We start from the raw sequence: 19,431 nt of genomic DNA on the forward strand, positions 1-19,431 counted from the left end.
AACCAAAAAATGCAAACACCAAACACCAAACACCCAGCAAAGAGGGTGGGGGCAGAATCTGTAGAGGCTGAGCTTATATACAGAAAGTAAGGTTAAGGAATTGGATGAATATGGGGAGGATCTCAGTTCAGTATAGAGGAACTAGAAAGAGGATGAGTGGATAAGAAGATAAAGAAGAAAAAATTAAAAAATAATTAAAAAAATAGGATAAACTAAAAAAATTTTAAAAAATAGAATGATGCAAAATAATGTGAAAACCAATAAAAAATAAAGAAACAAATGAAAAACAGAAAATAAAGAGAAAGAACAAAATAATAATAAAATAAAGTAACAATAAAAATGAAACAGCGAAGTGTTCATTTCCACTGAGTTTTAATGCCCCATGGGGGTTGGTTTAAGATCCCACTCTTCTGTACTGTCTGCTACTTCTCAGTTTCCTGTTAGATTGTTAAAGTTCCAACTGGTACACCCCTCCTCTGTTTGTGTCTATCTCCACAGCCTTGACTGCCAGCTGGTGGGACAAATCTTCCCACTTAACCTGTCTGCCTTCGGTCAATCTTAATCTCTCAAGCAGCTGTTTCTGACAGGGCTACCATTGGGGAGGTTGTCATATGGCTTTCTGGGACTGAAAGGCTTGTCTTCAGGCCAGTCCCTGAGGGCTCTCAGGGACTATTCAGATTTTTTTTGTATCCTTGTAACACTCAGGGTGTAATCTGGGTGTGGCTGTATTGGTTTCCTGGAGACTGCAGGGAGGGGCTATTTCATCAGGAGAAAATGGCTGCTGCTTAAGTCTGGAGTGTCAGGTATTTATCAGTGCCAGACCCCCCGCCACCTCTCTCTGACACTCTCCTCTCCCCAGCCTCTCCCCAGACTCCTCAATTCCACACCTCTACCTACACCTCAGCCACGGGTGAGTGTTTGTATTTGAAAGGTCCTATGAACTGGGTTCAGTAAATAAAAGCAAAGACCAAAAAGAGGGGAAAGAGCTGTGCCACTGCGAGCCCCTCTCCCCCCAGCACGGCACACCTTGGGCAGTTCAGGCTGGCCCCTCTGGGCTCAGCCTCTCGTGGCTGTAGGCTTAAATCCAGAATCCCCTTCCGCCAGCATCCCTGTGGACTTCCTTTCCACAGTCAGATGTTACAACTGTCCCAAGGAATGCGGCCTTGGTGCTGTGCTGCTTCCTTCTAACCCTCTGGGCTTGGAGGTCCTGCAATTCTCTCCAGCCCAGATCCCTGATTTTACTGTTCTCCAGACGTCCTCTGCCCTTCCCGGCTGTGAATTGACTCACCAGCTGTGTCTACTTCACGAATTTGGGGTGGATGTTATTCTATTTAGTTGCTCCTTCTATCTGCCACGGGATAAGGCTCAGGACACATCTGCCTATTCCACTGCCATTTTGTCTCTCCTCAATTAATATTTGACAAAGGAGGCAAGAACATACAATGGAGTCAAGACAGTCTCTTCAATAAATGGTTTTGGAGAAATTGGACAGATACATGCAAAAAAAAAAATGAAACTAGTCCACCAACTTACACCATACACAAAATAAACTCAAAGTGGATAAAAGACTTAAATGTAAGACAGAAAAGTATAAAAATCTTAGAAGAATCCATAGGGAGAAAAATATCAGACATATCTTGTGTCCATATGTTTACGGATACATCTCCTAGGACAATGGAAACTAAGGAGAAAATAAACAAATGGGATTACATCAAAATACAAAGCTCCCGCACAGCAAAAGAAATAATAAAGTAACAAGAAAGGCCACTCCATGGAAGAACATATTTGCCAATGTTACATCAGATAAGGGTTTAATCTCCAAAATTTACAGGGAACTCATACAACTTAACAAAAGGAAGACAGTCCAATCAAAAATGGTCAACAAATAGACACTTCTTCTCCTTGAAAGTGCACATACAGTAGGTCAAGAGGCATATGGAAACATGCCCAAAGTAACTAATTATCCGAGAGATGCAAATCAAAATTGCAATGAGGTACCACCTCATAGCTGTCAGAATGGCTATTATCACCAAATCAACAAATGACAAGTGCTGGCGAGGATGTGGAGAAAAAGGAACCCTCGTGCACTGTTGGTGGGAATGCAGACGGGTGCTGCCACTGTGGAGAACAGTATAGAGTTTCCTCAAAAAACTAAAAATGGAACTCCCATTTGACCCAGTGATCCCACTTCTAGGCTTTTAAGCCAAGAATTCTGAAACACCAATCAGAAAGGATATATGCACCCATATGTTCATAGCAGCATAATTTACAATAGCTAAGATTTGAAAACATCCTAAGTGTCCATCAGCAGATGAGTGGATTTAAAAATTGTGGTACATCTACACAATGGAATACTACGCCGCTATATAAAAGAAAGGACTCTTACCATTTGTAACAGCATGGATGGACCTGGAGAGCATTATGCTAAGTGAAATAAGCCAGTCAGAGAAAGATACGTATCATATAATGTCACTTTTGTAACCTAATGAACAACATAAACTGATAAAAGACATCCAGAGACTTAGAAGCATTGAACAGACCTTTAAACCTTAGAGGGAAGGCTGGAGAGGATGGGTGGGTGGGATGTGATCAACTAAAGAACTTGTATGCATATAAGCATAACCAATGGACACAGACAATAGGGGGTGAAGTCCTGGGTTGGTGGGGCATGGCAGATTGGGAGAGGTAAATGGGGATGGGGGAGAAGGGAGACATAGGTAATACTTTCAACAATAAAGAATTAAAAAATAAAATAATTTTTTCAGAGCTGATCAGTACCAAGTACTTTGCTAGGTATTGAAGGTATAAAGGTAATTAAGATACAGTCCTTGCCTACATCAAAATAAAAAGCTTCTGCACAGCAAAAGAAACCATCAACAAAACAACGAGAAAACCCACTGTGTGGGAAAACATAATTGCCAATGTCATATCTGATAAGGGCCTAATCTCCAAAATTTATAGGGAACTCATACAACTTAACAAAAGGAAGATAAACAATCCAATCAAAAACTGGGCAAAGGACCTAAATAGACACCTTTCAAAAGAGGTCATTCAGAAAGCCAAGAGACATATGAAAACATGCTCAAAGTCACTAATCATCCGAGAGATGCAAATCAAAACAACAATGAGGTACCATCTCACACCTGTCAGACTGGCTATCATCAATAAATCAACAAACGACAAGTGCTGGAGAGGATGTGGAGAAAAAGGAACACTCGTGCACTGCTGGTTGGAATGCAGACTGGTGCAGCCACTATGGAAGACAGTATGGAGTTTCCTTAAAAAAATGAAAATGGAACTCCCATTTGACCCTGTGATCCCACTTCTAGGAATATATCCCAAGAAACCAGAAACACCAATCAGAAAGGATATATGCACCCCTATGTTCATAGCAGCACAATTCACCATAGCTAAGATCTGGAAACAGCCTAAGTGCCCATCAGTAGATGAATGGATTAGAAAACTGTGGTACATCTACACGATGGAATACTATGCTGCTGTAAAAAGGAAGGAACTCTTACCATTTGCAACGTCATGGATGGAACTGGAGAGCATTATGCTAAGTGAAATAAGCCAGTCAATGAAGGAAAAATACCACATGATCTCACTCATTCATGGATAATAGAGACCATTATAAACTTTTGAACAATAATAGATACAGAGGCAGAGCTGCCTCAAACAGATTGTCAAACTGCAGCGGGAAGGCCGGGGAGGGTTGGGGGGCAGGAGGTAGGGGGGTAAGAGATCAACTAAAGGACTTGTATGCATGCATATAATCATAACCAATGGACATAAGACACTGGGGGATAGGGGAGGCTAGGGGACTGTCTAGGGCGGGGGGGAAAAATGGACACATATGTAATACCCTTTGTAATACTTTAAGCAATAAAAAAAAGATATAGTCCTTGCTCTCAAAGAATTTATAGTCTATTGAAAGTGTCAGGTACATGAAGTAATCATTGCAAGCCAGTTTGATTAAGTGCCATGGTAGAGATTTGTATAAACTGCTGAAGCTCCAAAAAGGAATCAACTTTTTCTGCCTGGTGAAGGAAAGTGGAACTTCAGGGGTGTCTTCACAGCTAGATCCTAAACAAAAATGATGTATGTCCTAAAGGATGGCTAAGAAGTTGTCAGACAGAGGAAATAGAAATTATTCTATATCTAAGACTACATAGGTGCAAACCCCAGAGAGTTGAAGAATATGTTGTTTGGAATAGGGATAAAAGTTTGATGAGGTGGGCACAGTATCAGAATGCCTGGCCTGGGTGGCGAGTCCCAAATCTGTGGGAGGTGGGGAAAGCAGGATGGCCACGTTAGATCGCAGGAAGTCCAGCTTTGGGGAGGGAAAGGGGACGAGGTCGGACAGCAACAGATGCCTAGCTCCAGAGGCCTGACGTTGGGAAAATGTGTGTTTCCACACCATGCGCACACTCGGATAGCAACCCTGTAGGTATGTATGTGTGTGCATGCTTTTCTATAGATTCCTAAAACAATACATACTACCAGACACTGGAATTAAAGGTGTTTGTTCTTAAAATTTCTTGGCTGTTAGTATTGAACCCTAAATGAAGTTGCTGGAAGAAAAAAAAAAGTTTGATGAGGTTAAATGTGGGTACTTGAGGGGAATGGTAAGATAAGAGGCCTAAGCAAATAGGGAGGGAGAAAATTATGAAGGACCTTGCAAACTATATGTTAAAGAAAAGATCTCTTTTCCTGTAGGCTTGGGATCTCATAGAGGCATTTTTAAGCAGGGTAGTGATATTGTCAGAATTGTGCTTTAGAAAGTTACAGTGTAAAATGTGCTACATAGGAGGGGACAATGTGAGGAACACAGGGCTACTAGAGGCTGTGCAGTATGTAGACAATTCCTTAAGTACCCTGGATGTACATCATTTTTGTTTCTCAACTGTAAAAGGGGAACAGTCATTCCTTCCCCTACTTCTCATGGGTTTAATGAGAGTAAATGAGATTATACGTTCTCTGAGCCTTAAAAGAAATCTTTCAGGTTAGGGCTAGGTGGTTGGAAGTTGAGGCAGGCATCATATGCACCATATAATTTTATACTTACTCATGCACATATTATGTATTTTTAAAATTGTGTATTACTCTTCTTATAGCTCAATTCAACTCAACTGTAAGCTCCTTAAGGGGAGAATCCAGGACACCTTGTGTTGCCCACAACACCTAGGACAGAGAAAGAGCACAGAAGGAGTCCTCACACCTATCTATAGGTTGATTACATACAGAGTCCCCTCTTAGGCAGACTTCCTGGGACTGAGGCATCAGAGGAGGGCCACAGTACTATTGGGGACTGGTAATAATGTTTTATTTCAGAGCTCATTCTCTAGTGGTGACCAAAAATATTCCAAACTTTGTTCAAGCACACATATGTGTGCCAGCAAGGCCCCTTTACTTTCTGCCTTAAGCATGACACCTTCTTATAAATATAAGAGGTAAATCACTAAAGTTCTCTGTATAATAGAGATAATTACCATTTGTTAAGACCGTGGTCGGCAAACTACGGCTCACGAGCCATATGCCCCTTGAGTGTGGCTCTTCCTAAGCCTTAGGTGTACCCTAATTAAGTTAATAACAATGTACCTACCTATATAGTTTAAGTTTAAAAAATTTGGCTCTCAAAAGAAATTTCAATCGTTCTACGTTGGTATTTGGCTCTGTTGACTAATGAGTTTGCCGACTACTGTGCTAAGACATCACAATCCACAGGTGAAAGATATTGAGTAGAATATATGCTTATTATAATTGTTAATATTTCAGGACTCAGCTAGTCATTAGTTTGCAAATAAGGTGTAAAAGGAATGTTCAAAATGTTATATTCTTTCTGATATTATAAATTAATGTAGATATAACATGACAACATCCCAGGTGTTTTTAATGTAAGTATTGGAAAACTTCAGTAATATGTGATCAGATTTTGTAGAGGGGCTTAATCCTATGGCAAAAAAAGGATGTCTGAGGAACATCCATATGTTTTTGTTTGTGTATCCAAAATTACACTAAATTTGCATCAACAGAGGCCAGAAAGTCTGAAAGTATTTCCTGCACTTTAAAAGCAAGTGTTCGTTCTCTCTCTCTCTCTCTCTCTCTCTCTCTCTCTCTCTCTCTCTCTCTCTCTCTCTCTCTCTTCCCTGATTTGGTAGAAATTGTGATCAGTTCACTGAACACAATGGCCTTTCCTCCTATCCACACCTAATATAAACTGCAGCCAATTTACTCTGGTCAAATATGTAGGTTGGGGATGTAAAGCACATAAAGTTTTTGGCTCTTGAGACATCTATCTTGTGTGCCAGGACCAGGTACAGAAATACAAATACATACATATATTAAGTCCAAGACAGCCTGCTTTGCCAGTGCTTGTGTGTGTGTGTGTGTGTGTGTGTGTGTGTTTTCTATTTAACTAGAAAGGTTGAGCTGGTATGATTTTCATCAATTAAATCTAAAATGTTATTTTTCTTGTGAGGGAAGGAGAGTACATATAATTCCTCAATCCAGTATTGCTGTTTAAACCATTAAGGTTTTTTTTAAGTTCATTAAATGAGAGTTTAAAGTAAAAAGTGGTATTTTTTTATTTACCAGAATGCTCAGGGATGGAATAGCCTGGTTAATTGACTTTTCTGCTTTAAAGGACAGTTACACAAGACAGACTTTTGTTGTTGTTTTATATCTATTCCCTAACCTCTTCAAAAATGTATCTATACATTTCTGTCTTAGTAAGCACAGCAGCCTTGAACTGTTGAATATGCTGCTGTTTAGAATTACACAGTGTTTTTGCACACTACATTCTAATCGGATCAGATCATTGGAGGTAGTAGACATTGCCTAAACCTGGGGTACACGCTGGAATTGGTGTTTGGATATTTGTTTGGTTTCTTCTCATTTACCTCTTTCCCTAAAAACAGAATATATAAAAGAAAAATTCACTAGCCAAGTAAAGATTTTTATTTGCTAATCTATACTTTACGAAATAAAACCATATTTTAGAGCAGGAAAATTCTACCTATGTTATCTGAGAAAAAAATGTGCTAAAGAAGCTTAGATCCAGAAAAATGAGACCTTATATGTCTGAAAGAAACAAGTGAATTTAGCTCACCATTCAGTTTATTCCTTAGCTAAATTAACCTTACAGCAATTGTCAGGGGCCCACTCACCACATAGACTCTTCTGTAGTGCAAAAGTTAGGTTCTGTTTATAAACTATCTACGATTCTTGGTGGTAAATAGAACTGCTTTACACTTTTCCTATTTCTTTACCTTGTATTACATAATTATCTAAAGGGAAATATGGATTGTGGATTCTAAAGGTGGCTTTCTGGCACTTTTCACTATAATGAATTCATAGTCAGTTTTCTTGATTCATTTTCAGGCAAATATTATCTTATTTTTACTTTCCCAAGTCTTCATTTGTCTTAATTTGTGACTGCTTATCATGCCAAATGGTGTGGAGAGAGTGAGAACTATATAGTATTATGGTGCTGTCACATTTATTTTATATCCTGGATAACATTTTTTGTTTTGTCACACAGTTAATGGATTTGCTTCTATTAACAAGTAGGGCCTTTTGACCTAATCTTTTTTCACACGTAATCTTGTATAAATTCTGCATCCAAAGGTGCTAGTGCAGTAGCTAAATTAGTTTATAGAGGACAAAGGACCACCACAAAGTCAATTTGTGCAAATTTGTCCCTTGGTCATTTACTTGAGTATTCTTATTTTTATAGTAATATAATTATCTTTGTATGCTAAGCCACTTAGAAAAAGACAAGTACCATATGATTTCACTCATGTGAAATCTAATGAACAAAATGAACTAACAAGCAAAGTATAGACAAACTCATAGATGAGAGCTAGCTGACAGCTGGGGAGGGCTGGGGGGAGGAGGGATTGAGCAAAAAAGAAAAAAAATAGAAAGAAACATCATGGAAATGGAAAACGGTGTGATGACTGCTGGGGAAAGGTAGGAGGAGTGGTAAAGTAGGGTATAGGGGGGATAATTGATGATGGGCAGAGACTTGATTTGGGGTGGTGCTGATGGTTGTAGAATTGTGCACCTGAAACCTGTATAATTCTATTAACCAGTGTCACCCCAAGAAATTCAATGAAGAGAAAAAACCACACTCATCCCTCATCAGTTCATGCAGGTCTATGTAATTATTTCTTGTTCCACTCACCCTGGTGTTTACAGTCTCATGAACTCATCTACTTCTCTGCTAGAATACTTGAAATCCTGACTCAGTTCACTGGTATCATCTCAAACTTGTTTAAACCATATCATCAGAAGCCTAAAAGCAACAGTACTTGGCATAATTATTTTCCATGGGGCTCTGTGACAGTCTTTATTGAAGATGAAACACTAGCACTTGTATTTTATTACAAGCCCTTTCAAGGGCATATTGGATGAAAACAAAAAACAAAGAAACACAACAACTATCTATATTTTGATGCTGATTTCTTTTCCTATGCAGAAGCCTTTTATTCTGATTCAGTCCCATTTATTTTTTTCCCTTTGTTTCTCTTGCTCTATGGGAAGTATCAGTGAAAATTCTGCTACGTGAGATGTCCTAATATTTTGCTGCCTACATTTTCCTCTAGGATTTTTATGGTTTCATGACTTACATTTCAGATTTTGTTTTTTGGGTTTTTTTTTTTATCCATTTAGAGTTTATTCTTTTTTCTTTCTTTTTTTTTTTCATTTAGAGTTTATTCTTGTGTATGGTGTAAGTTGGTGGTCTAGTTTCATTTCTTTATATTTACCTTTTCAATTATCCCAACACCATTTATTGAAGAGACTGTCTTGACTCCATTGTATGCTCTTGCCTCTTTTGTCAAATATTAATTAAGCATAATGGCTTGGTTCAATCTTTGGGTTCTCTGTTATGTTCCATTTTCTATATGCCTGTTCTTGTGCCAATACCAGGCTATTTTGATTACAGTAGCTTTGTAGTATAACTTGATATCTGGTATTGTGATGCCTCCAACTTTGTTCTTTCTCAAGATTGGTGCGGCTATTCGAGGTCTTTTTTTGGTTCCATATAAATTTTTGGGATATTTGTACTAGACCTGAGAAATATACTGTAGGTGTTTTAATAGGGTTTGCATTGAATCTATTGATTGCTTTGGGTAGTGTGGACATTTTAATGGTGTTAATTCTACCAATCCATGAACACGGTATATTCTTCCAGTTCTTTATATCTTCTATCTCTTTTTTCAATATTCTGTAGTTTTCCAAGTATGGTTCTTTTACCTTCTTGGCTAAGTTTATTTCTAAGTATCTTAATATTTTTGTTGCAATGGTAAATGGGATTGCTTTTTTTTTTCTCTGAGAGGTCATTATTGGTGTATAAAAATGTCATCGATTTCTTGGTATTAATTTTGCATTCTGCTACATTGGTAAAATCATTTATTAACTCTAATAGTTTTTTGATGGAGTCTTTAGGGTTTTCTATGTACACTATCATCTCATCCACAAAAAATGACAGTTTTACATACTCCTTTCCAATTTGAATACCTTTTATGTTTTTCCTTGTCTGCAGTATTGTTTTACAATCCTTTGTCTGTGGGGTCGGTTGGTACTTCACCTCTTTCATTTCTGATTTTGTTTATTTGGGTCCTCTCTCTTTGTTTCTTGGTGAGCTTGGCTAGAGGTTTATCAATCTTATTTATCCTTTCAACAAACCAGCTCTTGGTTTTATTGATCTTTGGTGTTCTCTTTTTGGTCTCTATATGTCACTTACTTCAACTCTGATCTTTACTATTTCCTTCCTTCTGCTTACTTTGTTGCTCTCTTTATAATTATTTAAGTTGTAGGGTTAGATAATTTATTACCATTTTTTCTTGTTTTATTAAGTAAGCCTGTAATGCTATGAACTTCCCTCTCAGGACTGCTCTCACTGTTTCTCATAGATTTTGGGTTGTGTTTCATTGTTATTTGTTTCCAGGATGCTTTTTATTTCTTCTTTGATCTCTTTGGTAACCCAATCATTGTTTATTAACAGGCTATATAGCCTCTAAGTGTTTGATTTTTTTCATTGTTTTTATTGTAGTTGATTTCAAATATTATGCCATTGTGAACTAGAAGATTCTTGATATGATTTCAATTTTCTCGAATTTGAAGAGACTTTGCCTGTGTCCCAATATGTGGTCTGTCTTTGAAAATGTCCCATATGCACTTGAGCAGAATGTATATTCTGTAGCTTTGGGGTGAGATGTTCTGAAAATGTCAATTAATCCCATCTAATCTAGTGAGTCATTTAGGAATGCTGTTTCTTTGTTGATTTTTTGTTTACAGGATTTATCCTGTGGTGTCAATGGTGTATTAAAGTCCCCTACTATGATTGTATTGATGTCGATCTCTCCCTTGATATCTTCCAGAAGTTTTTTCATGTATTTGGTGCTCCTGTCTTTGGTGTATATATGTTTGCTGGAGTTATATCCTCTTGTTGAATTGCTCCCTTTAATATTAGGAAGTGGCCCTTCTTATCTCTTGTTTTGGCCTTCACTTTGAGGTCTATTTTGTCATATATAAGTATTGCTACCCCAGCTTTTTCTTTTCATTTCGATTTGCCTGAACAATTATTTTCCATCCCTTCACTATCAGTCTATGTGAGTCTTTTGTTCTGACGTAGGTCTCTTGTAGAGCACATATACAGTACATGGGTCATGTTTTCTTATCCATTCAGCTACCCTATGTGTTTTGATTGGAGCATTTAATCCATTTAATTTTTTTAATCTTTAATTTCTTTATTGATTAAGGTATTACATATGTGACCTCATCCCCTCATAACAACCCCCCACTCATGCTGTCATCCCCCTGTTGTCTGTGTCCATTGGTTGGGCTTATATGCATACATACAAGTCCTGTGGTTGATCTCTCCCCCTTCCCCCAACCCTTCCCTGCCTTCCCTCTCAGGTTTGTGGTCTGGTCAATGCTTCTCTGTCTCTGGATATGTTTTTGTTCATCAGTTTATGTTGTTCACTATATTCTACAAATGAGTGAGATCATGTGGTATTTATCTTTCTCTGACTGGCTTATTTCACTTAGTATAATGCTCTCCAGTTCCATCCATGCTGTTGCAAATGACAAGAATTCCTTCTTTTTTTACCACAGCGTAGTATTCCATTGTGTATATGTACCACAGTTTTTTAATCCACTCATCTGCTGATGGGCACTTAGGCTGTTTCCAAATCTTAGCTATGGTGAATTGTGCTGCTATGAACATAGGGGTGCATATATCCTTTGTAATTGGTGTTTCTGGTTTCTTGGGATATATTCCTAGAAGTGGGATCACTAGGTCAAATGGGAGTTCAATTTTTAGTTTTTTGAGGAAACTCCATACTGTTCTTCACAGTGGCTGTACCAGTCTGCATTCCCACAAGCAGTGCAAAAGGGTCCCTTTTTCTCCACATCCTCTCCAACACTTGCTGTTTGTTAATTTGTTGATGATAGCCATTCTGACAGGTGTGAGATGATACAGCATTGTTGTTTTGATTTGCATCTCATATAATTAGCTTCCATTTACTTTTAAGGTTATTATTTGACTAGAGGCCGGGTGCACGGATTTATGCACCAGTGGGGTCCCTTGTCCTGGCTTGTGGGGTTTGGGCCAAAACCGGCTCTCCGACATCCCCTGAGCAGTCTCAGATTGCAAGAGGGCACAAGCCTGGCTGAGGGACCCCACTGGTGCACGATCAGGGCTGGGAACGGACCGCGGGAGGGCTCCAGGACGTGTCTGGCCCATCTCGCCCAGTCCTGCTGGGGCCCAATTGAGGCCAGGGAGGGACTGTGGGAGGGTTCCAGGGTGTGTCCGACCCTTCTCACCCAGTCCCGATTGGCCGGACCCCAGCAGCAAGCTAACCTACTGGTTGGAGTGTCTGCCCCCTGGTGGTCAGTGTGCATCATAGCGACTGGCCGAACAGTCCAATGGTCAGAGGGACAATTAGCATAATAGGCTTTTATATAGATAGATAGATAGGTACTGGTTTGTTGCCATTTTTATTCTTTATGCCTGTATTCCTCCTTCCCTTTCTCTTTTTTCTGTTTACAACAGTACCTTTAGCATTTCTTGCATTGCTGCCTTGGTGGTAATAAACTCCCTTAACCTTTTTTTTTTTGTCTGTGAAGTTCCTGATTTCACCTTCAATTTTGAATGATAGCCTTGCTTGATATAGTATTATTGGATTCAGTCCCTTGCTTTGCATCACTCTGTTTATGCCATTCCATTCCCTTCTGGCCTGATGTGTTCCTCTTGATAAATCAATTGATAGTCTAATGGGAGATCCCTTGTCGGTAATTTCTGTCTCTCTCTGGTAGCCTTTTAGATTCTTACTTTGTCATTGATGTTTGCCAATTTAATTATGATGTGTCTTGGTCTCGGCCTTTTGAAATTCATCTTGCTTGGGACTCTGTGTGCTTCTTGGACATGTGTGAATTTTTCTTCCCAGAATCATGGAAGTTTTCTGTTATTATTTCTTCAAACAGGTTTTCTGTTCCTTGCTCAGTTTTGTCTTCCTCTAGCACCTCTATTATGTGGATGTTGCTTAATTTTGTCTTGTCCCAAAGTCTCCTTAGGCTCTCCTCCTGTTTTTTATGTGTGTTTTTTTCCAATTGCTGCTCTGCTTGGGTGTTTTCTACCTTGTCTTCTAACTCGCTGATGTGGCCCTCAGCTTCTTCTAGTCTACTGCTGATACTTTGCATTATGTTCTTTATTGCAGCCATGCCATTCTTCATTTCCTCTTGATTCTTCTTCATTTTCCATTGATTATTACACATGTTGAATTTGTCTTCAATCCTTTTTAGTGTCCTAATAACCATTTCTCTGACTTCTTTCTCTGACAAATTGCTTGCCTCCATTTTGTTTATGTCCTTTTCTGGTGATTCCTTCCTTTCTTTTGTATGATGGTTGTTTCTTTGTCTCCCCATTTTGCTGTTCCAAATTGGTTGTTTCTATGTGTTAGATCAAATTTCTATGTCACCTAGATTTTTTTTAGTTTGTTTTATATAGTAGATGGTTTGTGGGACCCAGTGGTGCAATCTCTCAGGTCTTCTGGGCTGGGTATTCTAGGGATGTGTCCTACTTGGGGTATTTGGGTTCTTTTAATATAGTTGGGTCTTGAGTGTTAGTGTCCTGTTCGTGGATGGAGTCTCCTCTCAGGGTTTCTAGTTATGTGGCTCATTCTCTACCACAAGTATAAGATACAACTTGACAAGACACAACACAAAGGCAACAAAACACAAATCTACTCATGACACTGATAACCCCAACAAAAGTGACCACCAGAGAAAGCAGAATTAGGATGGAGAAAAGAAAGCAAAAAATGATATTGGGAAAAGGAAAAAAGGCAAGAGAGAAAAGAAAAATAAGAAAAAAGAAGATATATATACATATATGTGTGTGTGTGTGTGTGTGTGTGTGTGTGTATATATATATATATATATATATATATATATATATATATATATATATATATAGAGAGAGAGAGAGAGAGAGAGAGAGAGAGAGAAAGAGAGAGAGAGAGAACACCATAAAACAAACAAATAACAGGTGTACTGGTTAATAATGATTTTTTTCAATAGATGAAGTTACACATAAGTTGATATATATGTGATTTGATACATATGCTATTTTGTTGTACTGACAGCAAGCTTCAAAACTTCATATGTCAAATTTGCTGAAGGTGTTAACATCATAGATATTTTTATGCTTAAAATCTCGAATTTCATGCTAAAAAAAGAGCATTTGCAGGAAGTTTTATTACTTTATTTTGAAGAAAAAGTTATCGTATACTTTGGGAAGCTTATGGTGAACATGCTCCATCTCAAGATACTTGTGAATGCTGGTTTAAATGCCTTAAAAGTGATGATTTTGATGTGAAAGACAACTGAAAAAGGTCAAATGAAAAAGTTTGAAGACCAACAATTACAAGCATTATTGGATGAAGATGCATGTCAAACTCAAAAACAACTTGCAGAAAGATTAAACATTGCTCAGCAAACAATTTCCTATAGTTTACAAGCAATGGGAAAGATTTTAAAGGAAGGAAAATGGGTGCCACATCAACTGAACAAAAGACAAATGGAAAGCCGAAAAGTCATCAGTAAAATGTTGCTTCAATGGCATGAAAGAGTCTTTTTTGCATCGAATTGTGACTGGTGATGAAAAGTGGATTTATTTTGAGGATCCCAAATACACAAAATCATGGGTTGATCCAGGTCAACCATCAATATCGACTGCAAGGCCAAATTGCTTCGGAAAGAAGACAATGCTCTGTGTTTGGTGGGATCAGGAAGGTGTGGTGTATTATGAGCTTCTAAAACCAGGTGAAACCGTTAATACTGATAGCTACCGACAACAAATAATCAATTTGAACCATGCTTTGATCATGAAACGACCAGAATGTGCCAGAAGACACGGCAAAGTAATTTTGCTCCATGATGACGCACCATCACACACTTCAAAACCAGTTAAAGACACGTTAAAAGATCTTGCCTGGGAAGTATTCACCAGACCTTGTACCACTTGTTCCGATCAATGGCACACGCACTTTCTGAGAAGCACTTCAAAGCGTACAAAGAAGTGGAAAATTGGGTCTCTGAATGGTTTGCCTCAAAACAAGAAAAGTTCTATTGGGAGGTATCCACAAATTACCTAAAAATGGGGAAATATGTAGCTAGCGATGGACATTACTTTGAATAAAGAACTTTTGATGTTTCTCTTGAAATTATTGTGTTTTCTTTGATTACAAAATCCGCATTAGTAACTGGTACACCTGGTAAACCAAAAAATGCAAACAACAAACACCCTAAAAAAGAGGACAGAATCTATAGAGACAGATTTTATATACAGAAAGTAAGGTTAAGGAATTGAATGAATAGGGGAAGGACCACTGTTCAATATAGAGGAGGTTGAAAGAGGATGAGTGGATAAGAGGAAAAAACCCCAAAATAATCAACAAATAAAAATGTTTTTTAATTTATCTATTTATTCATCTATTTTTGGAAAAGGAGAATAGAGGAGAGTGTAGGTAGGCTTGAGTTTAGTCAGTGAAACTAATTAACCCTTTGCGGTCGTTTGTCTACTCTCAGCCACCAAAGCTTTTTTACCGTTCCGGTCGTATGTCTGCCCTCAGCCACCACAGCAAGGAACCGTACGAATCTTAACTCTGTTCATTCATGTATAAGTTCATAATTTCTCTGAAAGCTCTTAAGTGTCTAAGCGACCTTGTCACGAACCAAAACATTGCCCCGACAAATCGGAGATATCGAAACTCAATATAAACAAACGCGGTCATTCCACACTTGCCATGCAAAACACCGTGGTGAGTCAGTCGCCTTTTGAGAGTGAAGAAATCGACAAGCTTCGGAGATACTTCGCAGAATTTCAAATAAAGCTTTACAAATTACGTTTAACTGTAATTAGGCATTCTCGCTTGTTAAGATATTTCGAAATAATACTCCAAAATGGCAAAAAGAAAGTTACCGAAAGAAGTGTCCTGCGAATCTGAAAGTAACGATGAAGAGTTTTATTTTGGCACCTTGAATACTGACTCTGACGTAGAAAGTGATAACGTTTGTAGTGATTCTACTAGTAGTGATGTAGTTCCAAAAAAGAATTAATAAATCTTGTTTGTCCTTCATAATCTTGCATGTTATGTATCACTGCTCTTTCAATGGAAATTAATTCCGACCAGTACGACAGCCATGTCCAAAATTAATACGACCGCAAAGGGTTAAATGATTAGAAGAAGAGAGCAAGAGCAGAGAGGAAAAACAAAAGCACAAAAAATGGCTAGTGAAGAAAGAATAGAGAAGGGTGCATGAACTTGGAGCAGGGGAGAGGCAATTAAATATATGAGTAAGCCAACAGACTACAGTAATAACACATCAATAAAGTAGATAACATCAATTTTTAATAAGGTGTAAAAAGAGAGAGAAAAACTAAAGTGTGGACAGGAGAAGAGAAACAGACGAAAAAGGGAGAATTGGGGAGGTAAAGGGTGGGAAAAAAGATAAAATAAGATAAAATAATGATAAATACTAAAAATAGAATGAAAAAAGATACAATAATAAAAGATAAAAAAGAACACAAAAACAAATAAAATTTTAAATAGAGGATAAAAAATAAAAAAGTAAAGTGTTGTTCTCTTCAGCTGAGTTTTAATGCCCTATGGGGGCTGGTTTACCATCCCTCTCTACTGTTCTGTCTGCCACTTCTCAGTTTCCTGTTATGTATTCAGCACCATGTTGAAGTTCTAAGTGATCCACCACTCCTCTGTGTTTGTCTCCACAGCATTGGTTGCAAGCAGGCTGGACCGATCTGCCTGCTTTTCCTGTCTTCCTATTGTCAGTCTTAATCATTCAAGTGTCTGCGTCTGACAAGGGCTTTAGGTGGGGGTGTTGCTGTATTGGTTTCCTGACGAACATCCCCTCAACTCAGTCCCCGAAGGTTCCTTGGAGCTATTCAGAGACTTTATTTCCTCAGCAAAGCTCGAGGCTGGGTGTGGCTGCACTAGCTGCCCTGAGGTGGCTGGGAGGGGCTGACTCTTCCGGAGAAAAATGGCTGCTTAGGTTTGGAAGGTCTGGAATGTCTCAATACCATATTCCAGTTCACCTCTCCCTGTCCTGCTCTCCTCCACAGCCTCTTCCCAGCCTCAACAAAGCTGCACCTCCACCTCCACTGCAGCCTCAGTGAGTGTTTGTAATTGAAAGGTCCTATGAATTGAATTTAGCGAATAAAAGCAAAGGCAAAACAGAAGCAAAACAGCTGTACCACTGTGAGTTTCTTCTCCCCCTGCCACCCCCCCAGCACTGCACAGCTTGGGCAGCTCTTCTGACTGCTTTTCTGGGCACAGCCACTCATGGCTGTGCACTTAGATCTAGATTCCCTGGCTGCCCGAAGCCCTGTGGACCTCCCTTCCACAGTCAGGTGTTAGGCATGTCCCCAAGGGACACGTACTTGGTGCAGCACATCTTCCTTCTGACCCTGTCATCCTGATGGTCACGCGGTCTCTCTCTCTCTCTCTCTCTCTCTCTCTCTCTCTCTCTCTCTCCCCCTCTCCCTCTCCCTCTCCCTCTCCCTCTCCCTCTCCCTCTCCCTCTCTCTCCCTCTCTCTCCCTCTCTCTCCCTCTCTCTCCCTCTCTCTCCCTCTCCATCCCAGATCCCTGATCCTACTGTTCTCCAGCCATCTTCATTCCTTTCAGCCTGTGGATTGTCTCACCAGCTGTGTCTAATTCTCCAATTCTGGGTAGATGTTATTCAATTTAGTTGTTCCCTCTATCTGCTCTGCGTGAGAAGGTGCAGAACATGTCTGCCTATTCGGCCACCATTTTTTGTCTGTCTCATCCTTTTTTATGGTTTCTATGTCTTTTTCATGCTATTGAGCATCATTATAACAATTACTTTGAACTCTATATCTGATAAATTGCTTGTCTTCATTTCATTTAGCTCTTTTTCTAGAAATTTCTTTTGTTCTTTCATGTGGGGCCTGTTTCTTTGTCTCCCCATTTTGGATAACTCTTTGTGTTTGTTTCTGTGAATTAGATATGTCTGCTATGACTCCCAGTCTTTGTGGAATGGCCTTATGTAGTAGGTGTCTTGTGGGTTCTAGTAGTGCACTGTAATTGATCACCTGAGCTGGGTTTGGGTTATGTAGGCCCCCCTGTTGTAATTGATTCTTGATTCCTATTGGCCCATGCATTTGTGAGATCGATCCTCAGCCTGGCTTAGTATGAGGCTAAACCCAGACCGTGGCTTACGAGCTGCTGTGCAGGTGCTAACCACACAAAACAGAATTGGCCTCAGCAGTTTTTTGTGCCTGTCAAGATCTCCCTTTGGATATGCTGCTTGTGAAGCTTATTGGATCCTGCTCTGTTGTTGTCTGAAGCTAGCCACTGGGTGTGCTGGTTCTGGGCCTCTTGGGAGGGACTCTGGTGCAGGCCAATATAAGACGCTGGCTATGTCTAGCCCTCGGCAACCATTCTTGATGTGGCTTCTGTAAATTCTTGATTATTAGACTTCTCCAGCTAGTGTTCAGTTGGTTATTCAGGATGATTATTGTATAGTACATTTTCTTGTTAATACATCTTATCTCCATTCCCCTTTGCAAATTCAGACATCCCCCTCCTTTTATATTTTTGTTGTCACAACTTATTCCTATTTATGCTGTGAGTTCATTTTCAAATTGTAGTAGATATTGCGTTTTCTTTTTAATGTTTTTTTTTACTTCCTTGCACTTATGTTATATTTAAGTGTATAATACCCTGTTCTGAAAGAGGGTTACAACAGTCTGTTTCTGTCTGTCTGTTAGTCATCTTACTCATAGTTTTGTATCCTTTTGTCTTTTTGTTTAAGGCATAAGTATTTATGAGTATTTTCTGTAATGGAGGTCTTGTGGTGGTAAATTCCTTCAGCTTCTGTATGTCTGGAAAAGTCTTTATTTATCCTTCATATCTAAATGATATATTATTCTTGGCTTGTAATTTCTCTCTTTCAGTAGTTTGAATATTTGATTCCACTATCTCCTAGCTTGTAGAGTTTCTGCTGAAAAATTTGATGATGACCTAATGGGATATTTTTAATATGTTACTGTCTTCTGTTCCCAGATTGCTTTGAGAATTCTTTTTCTGTCATTAATTTTTGACAGTTTTAATATAATGTGCCTTGGAGGAAGTCTTTTAGGATTGAGATAATTGGGTAATCTGTTTGCTTCTTGGATTTGAGGATCCAGTTCTTTCCATAGGTTTAGGAAGTTTCCATCAACGATTTCTTTCAATAGGCTCTCTTTTTCCTTCACCCTCTCTTTTCATTCTAGAATACCCATTATTCTTTTGTAATAATTTTACTTATTAAATTGATTGGGGTGACATTGGTTAACATGAATATATAGGTTTCATGTATGGATTTGTATGTTACAAGATCTGTATATTGCAGTGTGTGCCCACCACCCAAAGTCAAATCTTCTCCTGTCACCTCATATTAGATCTCCCTTCTTCCCCCACCCCCTTCCCTCTGGCAACCACCACTCTGCTGTTTGTGTTCATAAGTTATAGTTTTATATCCCACATATGAGTGAAGTCATATGGTTCTTAGCTTTTTCTGTCTGACTTATTTCACTTAACATAATGTTCTCAAGGTCCATCCATGTTGTCACAAATGGCACTATTTCATCCTTCTTATGGTGAGTACTATTCCATTGTGTATATGCAACACATCTTCTTTATCCAGTCCTCTATTGCAGGACACTTTGGTTGTCTCCATGTCTTGGCCACCGTGATGCATATGAATGTAGGGGTGCATATATCTTTGTGAGTACATGATTTTGAGTTGTTCGGGTATATAACCAGGAGAGGGTTTGCTGGGTTGTATGGTAGCTCTACTCTTAATTTTTTGAGGAATCATCATTATGGATGTACCAGTCT

General features: G+C 38.9%; 1 protein-coding gene across 7 annotated transcripts in view; it reads left to right on the plus strand.

Annotated features, from left to right (window-relative positions):
- Positions 1-19,431, plus strand: part of HDAC8 (histone deacetylase 8) — a 410,969-nt gene that overhangs the window by 120,405 nt on the left and 271,133 nt on the right. Inside the window, exon 5 of one of the 7 annotated variants that reach the window (XM_059680416.1) lies at positions 16,652-16,752. The exons of the other annotated variants lie outside the window; for them this stretch is intronic. Within the exon in view, the coding sequence (XP_059536399.1) occupies positions 16,652-16,715 (64 nt within the window). The 3' untranslated portion in view covers positions 16,716-16,752. Of the gene's footprint in view, positions 1-16,651; positions 16,753-19,431 lie in introns of those variants that run through there. 7 annotated transcript variants of the gene reach the window in all.

This window comes from Myotis daubentonii, chromosome X (genome assembly GCF_963259705.1).
Source record: "Myotis daubentonii chromosome X, mMyoDau2.1, whole genome shotgun sequence".
Classification (NCBI taxonomy): Eukaryota; Metazoa; Chordata; class Mammalia; order Chiroptera; family Vespertilionidae; genus Myotis; species Myotis daubentonii.